This window comes from Delphinus delphis, chromosome 17 (assembly GCF_949987515.2).
Source record: "Delphinus delphis chromosome 17, mDelDel1.2, whole genome shotgun sequence".
NCBI lineage: Eukaryota > Metazoa > Chordata > Mammalia > Artiodactyla > Delphinidae > Delphinus > Delphinus delphis.
Window position 1 is genome coordinate 362,351 of NC_082699.1, and position 12,140 is coordinate 374,490.

Here is a 12,140-nt window from a genome sequence, read left to right on the forward strand (position 1 = left end):
TATCCATGTATAATTAATTTATTTACAGCATAAGCAGGTGGTTAAGAACAGAAAGTATTGTTAATAACTTAACAGAAGCTTACAAATAGAAATTGATAGAAAAGGGGACTCAAGGCATTTCCTAGAACTGGTTCATTTTAAAAACAGTAACTTCTAACATATTAGTTTAAGACAGGCTATTAACAAAACTTCTAGGATGTGGAAGTAATATTTTTATGAGAGCTGGGAAGCAGAAGTGGGGGAACATACTTTTGCAAAGTGTGCAAAAAAGGGGGAGACTCCATTTCCTTGTTTCCGCATCTCTATTTCCTTACCTGTAAGGCACTGAGAACCAGAGAAGGAAAGGGGAGGAAATGGAGGAGAAGAGAAGGGGTGAGAGAAGTGAGCAAATGAATGTTGGCAAAGGATCTCGCCAGAAGGTTTGAGGGACGTGGAAGAAGATAAAAACTTGAAATGAAAGAGGCTGGAACCTTTGTAGTTAGTGATTTTCTTTAAAAGGCAAAACTTTAAAAAAGTGTATTTACCAAGCAAAATGAAACTATGTAATAAAAAGAAGACAGTGTTTATTTTTTTTCTTGAAATACCCTGCAAAATATGTTCTCAAAATATTTATTTGTTATGGAGTCAGAAATCTCCTTGAGAAGCATTAGTAAATTTTTATGTATGTATTTATTATTATTATTTTAAAAAAATGTCTAGTCAGGTCTTCTGCCCATTTTTTAAAAAAATTCTTTTTTTTTTATTATTATATCTTTTTTTGGCTGCATCAGGTCTTAGTTGTGGCACGTGGGCTTCTCTGCAGTGTGGCGTGTGGGCTCTGTAGTTTGCGGCACGCAGGCTCTCTCATTGAGGTCCGCGAGCTCGGTGGTTGTGGCACGTGGGTTTAGTTGGCCCACGGCATGTGGGAATCTTAGTTCCCCAGCCAGGGATCAAACCTGCATCCCCTGCATTGGAAGGCAGATTCTTTACCACTGAACCACCAGGGAAGTCCCGCATTAGTAAATTTTTAAATTATTATTTCTTGATGTGCTTTTCTCCCTGTTGGACCATAGATTTTTTTCAGGGCAGACCCTCCTCTATTGCTCATCTTTATATCCTAGGTGGCTAGGGCTAGGATATGGCTAGGGCTGCCATAATAAAATGCTACAAACTGGGTGTGTTTGTTTGTTTGTTGGGTTTTTTTTTTGGCAGTACGCGGGCCTCTCACTGTTGTGGCGTCTCCCGTTGCGGAGCACAGGCTCCGGATGCACAGGCTCAGCGGCCATGGCAGGCGGACTCTCAACCACTGCGCCACCAGGGAAGCCCCAAACTGGGTGTTTTTAACAACAAAAACTTCTTATCTTGCAGTTGTGGAGGCTAGAAGTCTAAAGTGAAGGTATTGGCAGGGTTGCTTCCTTCTAGGATGTGCTCCAGGCTTCTTTCCTTGACTTGTAGGTGGCTGTCTTCTCCAAGTGTCTCTTTACTGTGTTTTCGCTCTCTGCATGTATGGTTCTGTGTTCAAATTTCTCCTTTTTGCAAGGACAGGTGTCATATTAGATTAGGGCCCACACTAATAATATCGCTTTAGACCCTATCTTCAAATAAGTTCCCATTCTTAGATGCTGGGGGTTAGAATTTTAACATATGAATGAGTTTTGGGGGGACACAATTCAGCCTATAACACCAAGTCCTAGCATAGTGCCTAGCACACGTTGGTCACCCAGAAATGTTTATAAATACATGGTAACTATTCTCATAGTCTGGCTGATGTTGTTCCTGGAATTTCGTTGGAATGAGCCTTGATTTCAAGGGCAACCCCTTTTTAGCAAGTAAAATGAATTACTGAGTAATAAATTCCTGGTAGAGGTTAACTATATAAATTATACAGTTAGGTGCCTATAATTTATAGGTTTATGAATTTGTTATATAATCTGAAAATAGTGATAACTTCCTGTCTTACTCCATTCAGGCTCTTATTGTATATAAGAAAAATACTGTAGACTGGGTGGCTTATAAACAAAAGAAATTTATTTCTCACAGTTCTGGGGGCGGAAAGTCAGGACATTGATTTAATGTCTGGCGAGGACTCGCTTCCTGGTTCATAGCACCTCCCTGCTGCATCCTCATAGGGTAGAAGAGGCTGGGGATCTCTCTGGGGCTTCTTTTGTAGGGCACTAATTCCATTCATGAGGGCTCCACCCTCATGATCTAATTACCCCCTAAAGGCCACACCTCTTAATACCATAACACTGGGATTTGGCTTCAATATGTGAGTTTTAGGGGAACACAAACATTCAGTCTGTAGCATTCTACTTTTTCTTTTTTGATTTACTTGTCCGGATGCATAATAATGAAAAAGATTGATAATGTCTTTGGCAAGTAAGTACACAGCTTAGTTTTATTAGCTCTTTAAATCAATATGAGTTCTTAGGTTATTGTGAATAGTTTATATTTAATTTTTTATTTTGAAGGATAGACAACTTTAGTAATTCTAGATGTTCATGGAACAAAGTAAGTGTTCAGTAAGTGTTTACTATTATTTCATGTTTTTGTGCCTTTGTAAATGTTGATTTTCCAGACATCGTTTTGTCAGTGAATCTTCCTTTCCTGATCAACATAAAGTGGAGCATCCACCTTTTTGGCGCCATCATCATTATACTGTGACATATCTCTAATACAGTATTTAATTTTTCTTTTCATGATCAACTAGTGTTGCCTTTCAGATCATGCATTCCTTGACGGCAGGAGTTTTCTTTCTTTTTTTTTTTTTTTGTTTCCTCAAGGTTTACTATATCAGAGGTGTTATATAAATAGGTATTTAATGAAGTCATTTAACTTTTGAGCCTGTTTCCTCTTCTGTAAAACTCGAGTTATAATATCTAATCTCTAAACTTTATACTGTATTGAAATGTGACTAAGAGAGTTTTTTTTTTTTTTGGTTTTAGCATTATAACTCACCTATCTACTCAATAGGAATAGAAAATTTGATTTTTATTAGATACCTATTCCTTTTCTGATCAAAATCAGTAAAATTTTCTGTTGGACTTCTGGTTCCATCGAGATAGAGTCGCCCTGTTCCTTCTAGGTTTCCTGTCTATCAGAATGGCTAAAATAAAATATAGTGACCACACCAAGTGCTGCTGCTGATGTGAAAAACTGGATCAGTCACACATTGCTGGTGGGACTATAAAATGGCACAGCCGCCCTGGAAAACAGTTCGGCAGTTCATTAACAAGACTAAACGCACAATTACCATACAGCCCAACAATTGCACCCTTAGACATTTATTCTGGAGAATGAAAGTTACAGTCACATAAAATGCTGTACACAGTGTTCATAGTGGCTTCGTTTGTCATAGCCCCAAACTGGAAACAACCCAGATGTCCTTCCAGGGTAACTGATTAAACAAGCTGTGGTTCATCCACACCACAGAACACTGCTCAGTAATAAAAAGAAAGTGGTGATACACACAACAGTCTGGTGAATGTCCAGGGAATAATGCTGAGCACAAAAAGCCTGTCCTAAAAGGTAACACAGGTGATTCCATTTATATATTATTCTTGAAATGACAAAATTATAGAAGTGCAAAACTGCCTTGTGGTTGCTAGGGATTGGGAATTGAGGTGGGGAGGGGAGTTATCCTCACAGGGATGGCAGTGTAAGATATCCTCACAGGGATGGAGTTCTCTATCTTGACTATCAGTATCCACATTCTGTGTTGTACTGTGGTGTTCATAATGTTACCATTGGAGGGATTGGGTGAAGCATACACGGGCCCTCTCTGTTATTTCTGACAGCTGTATGTGAACCAACTATTACCTCAAAATAAGTTTAATTAATTAAAATAGTTTGCTGTTAAGTATTTTAAGCAAACTGCTGTTACCAGGGCTCCTAGTATGGCAAAGGAAGCACACAGAAGCATTCCGATTACAGATAATTATTGGTGTGGTTTGTTTTGTGGTTTTTTTTTTTTTTTTTTTTTTTTTTGCGGTACGCGGGCCTCTCACTGTTGTGGCCTCTCCCGCTGCGGAGCACAGGCTCCGGACGCGCAGGCTCAGCGGCCATGGCTCACGGGCCCAGCCGCTCCGCGGCATGTGGGATCTTCCTGGACCAGGGCACGAACCCACGTCCCCTGCATCGGCAGGTGGACTCTCAACCACTGTGCCACTAGGGAAGCCCTGTTTTGTGTTTCCTTATGGCTTGATGAAATATTCTACGAAGTTTTATAGTTTTGTAATTATTCGAAGGTTATTTTTGAGTTTTCATTTGTACTCCAGTCATTTTCCTTGTCTTTTATGACTTTTCTCAATCATTTTGACTTCTTTTTCTTCTTGTAATTTGGCTTTAATTCAAAGAATCTTAGCCAGGTTGTACATAGACCTTCAGTTCGGAAGATTTGAAATAAGACATTGCTTTCACTATCAGCAGAATATTGTATATTTGTGACTTCAGCAAAGTAACATGTATAAAACTTCATTTTGATCAATAACTGTATCAATTGGCCATTTTTATATTTTCCCTTTTTCTTTTGCAGAACCTACCACATCTAAGAGTACCAGTGGGCTTACAGCTATAACATGGAGTTCCAGTGGAAGTGATCTGTCAGATGAAGATAAAACAATTTTGAAATCACAGAGAGAGAATGGACATGGTTCTAGAATAGGCAGGTTTTATAGCAGGAATATTTTCTCTCCAGAAGATGGGGCCAGTGAAGGTAAATTGATAATTTTGTAAGAAATTTAGTTTCTGTTATAGATTAGATTTTAATAATGGAAGAAACTTACACTCATTTTCTAATATTGATACTTAGCATTTTTAAAAATAATACTGAGTCGCAGCCTCCCAGCCTTTTAGAAACATTTTCTCATAATATTTATCACAATAACTCTAAGAGATAAGTATTACCAGTATTATTTTTACAGTTAACAACTTAAGCTTGAACATGTTAGAACTGGTTGGATTCCACTTTGGGTCTCTTTGACCAAGCCAGTTCTCTGAAGTACAGGTACATGTTAGAGATATTGCAGGTTTGGTTCCCGACCACCGCAATAAAGTGAAAGTTGCAGCAAATCGAGTCACATGAATGTTTGGGTTCGCAGTGCACATACAAGTTATATTTACGTACTACTGTAGTCTATTAAGTGTGCAGCAGCATTATATCTAAAAAGAAATGCACGTACCCTAATTAAAAGGTACTTTATTGCAGAAAAAATGCTAACCATCATCGGAGCCTTCATTCAGCAAGTCGTGTATTTTTGCTGGTGGAGGATCTCGCTTTAGTGTTGATGGCTACTCACTGAAGGCTGGGGTTGGTGTGGCAGTTTCTTGAAATGAGGCAACAATGAAGTTTGCTGCATCGATCGACTCTTTCTTTCATAAACGATTTCTCTGGAGCTTGCTATGCTGCTCGATAGCATTTTAGCCACAGGAGAACTTCTTTCAAAATTGAAGTCAGTCCTCTCAAACCTTGCTGCTGGCTTTATCAACTAAGTTTTTGTAATGTTCTAAATCCTTCGTTGCCATTTCAACAGTCTTCACAGCCTCTTCACCAGGAGTAGATTCCATCTCAAGAAATCACTTTCTTTGCAGATCCATAAGCAGCAGCTCCTCACCTGTTAAGAGTTTTATCCTGAACTTGCAGCAATTCAGTCACATCTTCAGGCTCCACTTCTAGTTCTACTTCTCTTGTTATTTTCACCACATCTGCAGTCCTTCCTCCACTGAAGTCTTGAACCCCTCAAAGTCATCCATGAGGGTCAGAATCCACTTCTTCCAAACTCCTGTTACTGTGGACATTTTGACCTCTTCCCACTGAATGAATCACAGGTGGTGTTTTTTTTTTTTTTTTTTTTTGCGGTACGCAGGCCTCTCACTGTTGTGGCCTCTCCTGTTGCGGAGCACAGGCTCTGGATGCGCAGGCTCAGCGGCCATGGCTCACGGGCCTAGCTGCTCCGCGGTATGTGGGATCTTCCCCGACCGGGGCACGAACCTGTGTCCCCTGCATCGGCAGGCGGACTTTCAACCACTGCGCCACCAGGGAAGCCCCACAGATGTTCTTAATGGCATCTAGAATGGAGAATCCTTTTCAGAAGGTTTTCAGGTGACTTTGCCCAGATCCATCAGAGGAATCACTGTCAATAGCAGCTATAGCCTTGCAAAATGAACTTCTTAAATAATAAGACTAGAAAGTTAAAATTATTCCTTGATCCATGGGCTGCAGAGTGGATGTTGTGTTAGCAGGCATGAAAACAACATTCATTCCATTGTACACCATCTTCATCAGAGCTCTTGGGTGACCAGGTGCATTGTCGATGAATATTAATATTTTGAGAGGAATCATTTTTTCTGAGGAGTAGGTCTCAACAGTGGACTTAAAATATTCAGTAAACTATGTTGTAAACAGATGTGCTGTCATCCAGACTTTGTTCTGTTTATAGAGCACAGGCAGAGTAGATTTAGCATAATTCTGAAGCGCCTTAGGATTTTCAGAATGGTCGATGCGCATTGGCTTAACTTCAAGTCACCAGCTGTTTTAGCCCGTAACAAGACAGTCAGCCTGTCCTTTGTAGCTTTGAAGCCAGGCACTGATTTCTCCTCTTTAGCTATGAATGTCCTAGATGGCATCTTCTTCTAGTAGAAGGCTGTTTCATCTGCGTTAAAAATCTGTTATTTAGTGTAACCACCGTCATGAATTATCTTTGCTAGATCATCTGGATGACCTGGTGCAGCCTCTACATCAACAGTCACTGCTTGACCTTGCACTTTTATGTCATGGAGATGACTTCTCTCCTTAAGCCTCATGAACCAACCTCTGCTAGCTTTAAACTTTTCTTCTGCACCTTCCTCACCTGTATCGGCCTTCATAGAATTGAGGAGAGTTAGGACCTTGCTCTGGATTAGGCTTTGGCTTAAGGGAATGTTGTTTCTGGTTTGATCTTCTATCCAGACCATTAAAACTTTCTCCATATCAACAATAATGCTGGAGAAACTCTAGAAGAATACAAAAACAACTAACAGAAGTAGTTACCTGAGAATTGGGGTAGGGGTAAGAGTTGGGAGAAATGGGATGTTTATAGATAAGAGTAGGAGTATACTTTCTGCTGTCTTTTAATATATTTTAAAACTGTTGAACAACATGGATCTTTTACAGCTATAGAGGAAGAATAGATTTCAAACACATTAAAGATATTTAAAATTAAAATTGTATTTTTTAGATGATCTCCAGGTTATTGACTGGGAGATTGACAGTGACAGGGAAGATACATGTGATGAATTTGAAGACCGTGAGAGTGTGGTGGAAATATCTGACCATGCTTCTTGTACAAGCAGTCGTTCTTTGACACCTCCAGAGATGCTGCTTGAACTTCCTAAGGTAAGAACGAATTGTTTCCAACTTTCCATTCTGTCTATGGCATTTGTTAGTCACAGCCTTTGGTGTTTTGTTTGAAACTCCTTCCTCAGGGACTACCACTTTGGACTCTGTGGATTATTTTGTTCTTTACCTCCTTTTCTCTAAATAACATGCTTGTAATGTGCTTTTTAAAAAAAATATATATTTATTTTACTTTTGGCTGCCTTGGGTCTTAGTTGCGGCCTGTGAGATCTTTTGTTGTGGTGCACCGGCTTCTCTCTAGTTGTGGCACATGGGCTCCAGAGTGCATGGGCTCTGTAGTTGTGGTGCGCAGGCTCACTAGTTGCGGCTCGTGGACTTTAGTTGCCCCGCGGCATATGGGATCTTAGTTCCCTGACCAGGGATCAAACCCGTGTCCCCTGCATTGGAAGGCAGATTGCTAACCATTGGACCACAAGGGAAGTCCCTGTAATGTGCTTTTAAACGTGGATAAATACTGAGTACTTTTCTCCTCACCCACTCTCGCCTCTGCTACACATGGGACTTTCCCATCCCTCTGTTCCCCCAGGACAGATGTCTCATGGTCTGGTTACATTAGATTCAGCATTATGCAATTCTGAATAATAATATTCATAACAAGACAACTATTAATTGTGATTTTCCTTCCCACCTTTTCGTTTTTGTTGGAGTTAATCATTTGGGTTTTTGTTTGCCTAATTTTACTTATCATGAATAAAACTCTTAATTTTACTTATCATGAATAAAACTCTGATTTTTCACCATTGTTCAGTTCTCCCATTAAGATTTTCACACATAGCAGGCATTCTACTAGTTCTTTAAAAAAAAGTTTAAAAAATATTTTATTGAAGTATAGTTGATTTACAGTGTTGTGTTAATTTCTGCTGTATAGTAAAGTGATTCAGTTATATGTATTCTTTTTCATGTTCTTTTCCATTATGGTTTATCACAAGATACTGAATAGAGTTCCCTGTGCTCTACAGTAGGACCTTGTTGTTTATCCATCCTATATGTAACAGTTTGCACCTGCTAATCCCAAACTCCCAATCCTTCCCTCCCCCACCCCTCCCCCTTGGCAACCACAGGTCTGTCCTCTATGTGAGTCTGTTTCTGTTTTGTAGATATGTTGATTTGTGTCATAGTTCGGATTCCACCTATAAGTGATATCATATGGTATTTGTCTTTGTCTGACTTACTTCACTTAGCATGATAATCTCTAGGTCCATCCATGTAGCTGCAAATGGCATTATTTCATTCTTTCTTATGGCTGAGTAGTATTCCATTGTAATTATATACCACATCTTCTTTATCCTTTCAGCATTCTATTCGTTTTGTTTTTATGGAGAACTGTTTCCCACAACCTCCTAGCCGCTCTAATTTCAACTCAGAGTCCTCTGTGCTTTGTGAATGTAGCCACCCTTGAGTCACCCTTCACCGTCTTTTGGGGGAATTCCCTTCACCTCGCTCCTGCATGGAGCAACTTTATCCTGGACTCCTCTTTCTTGGTTCTTACTCTCATTTTGATTGAGCACATCTTCCACTAGCTTCCAAGAAAGGATTTATGGAAGATAATTTTTTGAGACTTGTCATGTCAGAAGATGCATTCATCACACTTTAATGTGTGATTGAAAATTTATATAGAATTTTAGGTTGGAAATTATTTTTCTTTAGAATTTTGAAGGCATTGCTTCATTGTCTTCTAGTTCCAGAGTTGCTATCAAGAAGCCTGAAGCTCTTCTCACTCTTGATCTTTTAAGTTTTTCTTATTCCTTGTTTTAAACTGTTTGATTGTGATATGCCTATAGGTGTGGTTTTCTGCTTGGAGTTCGTCAAGCTTCTTGGATCTGTGGTTTGTCTGGGATCCCCAAGCTCACTTCTGGGTTCAGTGATTTGCTAGGAGGACACTCAGAACTTAGCATACAGTCATACTCACAGCTATGATTTATTACAGTGAAAAGATACAAAAGTAAAATCATCACTCTTCCAAGAGTCTTTTTCCAGTGGCGTCATACAGGGGATGCTTAACTGCTCCAGCAGAGAGTTTTGACAGTATATGTGCAGTGTTGTCTGCCGGGGGTGCTCATCGGTGACTCAGTGCCAACGATTTTTATCAGGGGAGCTCTCTGCCTAACATGCGCCAGAATTTCAGTTTTCAGGATGGAAAACAGGTATTCAACATAAGCCATATTGTTTGCACAGGTTAGGCACAGGGAGATACTCTTATCATTGGGGAATGGTGGGAATCATCCTGAAATCTAAGTTCCCAGAGGTAGGCAAGGACCAACATTGTAAGCGGGGCTTTCTAGGGATACCTGTCTCGGGTCTGCTAAGTTAACTGTCCTCTTCACATGGGTTCAAAGGTTTCATCACATTTGGAGAGTTTTTTGCCTTTATTCAACACTTTTTTTTCTGACTCCCTTTTCCTTTCCTTCTGTGACTCAAATTATACGTATGTTATTTAGGCTCCTTGATATCGCATCATGTATTATCGACACTGTGCTCATTTTTTCCCCTCTCTGTTTCATTTTGAGTGGTTTCTATTGCTATACCTTCAAGTTTGATAATCTTTTCTTCCTGTAGTGTCTAATCTGCTGTTAATACTATCCAGTGTATTTGTCAGCTCTAAAAGTTTGATATGTCATTTTATCTTGTCCATGTCTCTCCTTAACACGATCATACATTTGTCTGTGTTTTGAACATAAAGAGTATAATAGTTGTTTTAACGGCTTTTTCGGTAAATCTGTCATCTGTGTAATTTCTGTGTCTGTTTCTATTGATTGGTATTTCTTTTCATTATGGGTTGTATTTTTCTGCTTCTTTGTTTACATGCCTGGAAATTTTTCAGTAGATACCAAATATTTTGAATTCTATGTTGTTGGGTGCCGGATTTTTTAAAAAAATTATTTTAATTTTGGCTTTGTTCTGTGGTGCAGTTACCTGGAAACAGTTTCATCCTTTTAGGTGTTGCTTTATGATTTATTAGGTGGGTCTGGGGAAGTACACAGTCTTATATCCCACTACTGAAGCAAGACCTTCCTGAGGTCTGTGTAATTCTCTGAATTATGGGTTTTTTCCAGTCAGGTTAACGGTTACGGTTTCCTGACCCTGTGTGAATAGTGGGCACTGTTCTTCTAATACTTCCAAATGGTTCTTTCGCTGGTCTAGTGTTGTTTCTTTATATGCACATGCTGATCAGTACTCTTCTGTACACTTGAGGGGGATGATTGGGGTTCTCTGTGCAACTCTGGCTTTTCTGGTACTCTGTGCTATGAACTCTAGCTGCTTTTGTCTCCATGGACTCTCAGCTCTGTCTCTTCAACTCAGGGAGCTCACCAGGTTCCACCTCAGTTCTCCCTCCCTACTGTGTGGTTTGGAAATTCTCTCAAGAAAGTAAGCTGGGGCAATTATAGAGCTCAGTTCGTTGTTTCCCAGCTTTCAGGGGTTAGTGTTCTTCTTGCCTGATGTCCCATGTCTTGAAAACCATTGTTTCAAGTATTTTGTCTCTTTTCTTTTCTTTTCTTTTTGATTGTTTCAGGCAGGAGGATAAATCCATTCCCTGTTATTCCATCATGGCCATCAACCTGATCTTTCCAGGCAGTCGAGCACATGAAAAGGTGCTCATCATCATTAGTCATTAGGGACATGCAAATCAAAACCATAATGAGATCTTACTATGTACCCATTAGTATGGCTGTTACCCATAAATGGGAAAAAAAGTGTTGAGGATGTGGAGAAATTGGAACCCTTGTGCACTACTGGTGGGAATGTAAAGTGATGCAGCCACTGTGGAAAACAGTTCGGTGGTTTCTCAAAAGTTAAAAATAGAATTACCATATGACCTAGTAATTTTGCTTCTGGACATATACCCAAAAGAATTGAAAGCAGGGACTCAGACACTTGTACATTGATGTTCATAGCAGCATTATTCACAATGGCCAAATGGTGGAAACAACCCAGATATCCATCAACAGATGAACGAATAAACAAAATGTGTGTGTATGTATATTGTCTACTAAAGAAATATTCACAGCATAAAAGTTGAGAGTTATGTTTTATTCGGCACGAATTTTTAGGACTTCAAGCCCGGGAGGCAGCATCTCAGGTAACCCTGAGAGAACTGCTCCGAGGAGGCGAGGGGGGAAGCCTGGTTATATCGGAGTTTTGCAACCAAGGGCAGGTGGTTAGAACGTCAAAAGATTATTTTTAATTAAAGTAAACTAGGCATCTCATGTAAAGGAATTTAACACTTTTCTATGTATGGGAAGATGAAAGAGTCTGGGCACACTGAAATCGTTCCTTTGATATATACCTCAGCTGTCTGGGGCCGGTATCCTGTGTTTTCATATCCTGAGTTCCCTCAGGGCTCACCACCTCACCGTAGGCTGGTGGCTGCAATCACTGATGACTGTGACATCCTTTGTTTACTGATATGCAGTCAGTATTCCATTTCTCAACATGTATGTATATTTTTGTATATATATCTACATATATGTATATGTATGTATATATGTATGTTACTGAACCAAACTTGGGTCCACTTGCCCACGTGTACTAAAGCCAATCTATTGACACTGGCTTGTGGTGAGGGAAAGTACAGTGTTTATTGCATGGCGCCCCAACATGGGGCTGAGCAAGGAGAACAGGTGGCTCATGCTCAAAAGACCCAGAGTCCCCAAAGGCTTTCGGGGAAAAGTTTTTAAAGACAGGGTGAGTGAGAGGGTTGCAGGGTGCCTGATCAGCTTGTGGACATTTTTCTGATTGGTTGGTGGTGAAGTAATCAGGAGTCACCATC

The 12,140-nt window shown here is 39.9% G+C and overlaps 1 protein-coding gene across 2 annotated transcripts in view; it reads left to right on the forward strand.

The window, feature by feature from the left end:
• The window catches only part of SPIDR (scaffold protein involved in DNA repair), a 353,204-nt gene that overhangs the window by 42,896 nt on the left and 298,168 nt on the right, over nucleotides 1–12,140 (forward strand). For both annotated transcript variants that reach the window (XM_060035355.1, XM_060035356.1), the window contains exons 4-5: nucleotides 4,514–4,693; nucleotides 7,194–7,351. In XM_060035355.1, the coding sequence (XP_059891338.1) occupies nucleotides 4,514–4,693; nucleotides 7,194–7,351 (338 nt within the window). The remainder of the gene's footprint in view (nucleotides 1–4,513; nucleotides 4,694–7,193; nucleotides 7,352–12,140) is intronic.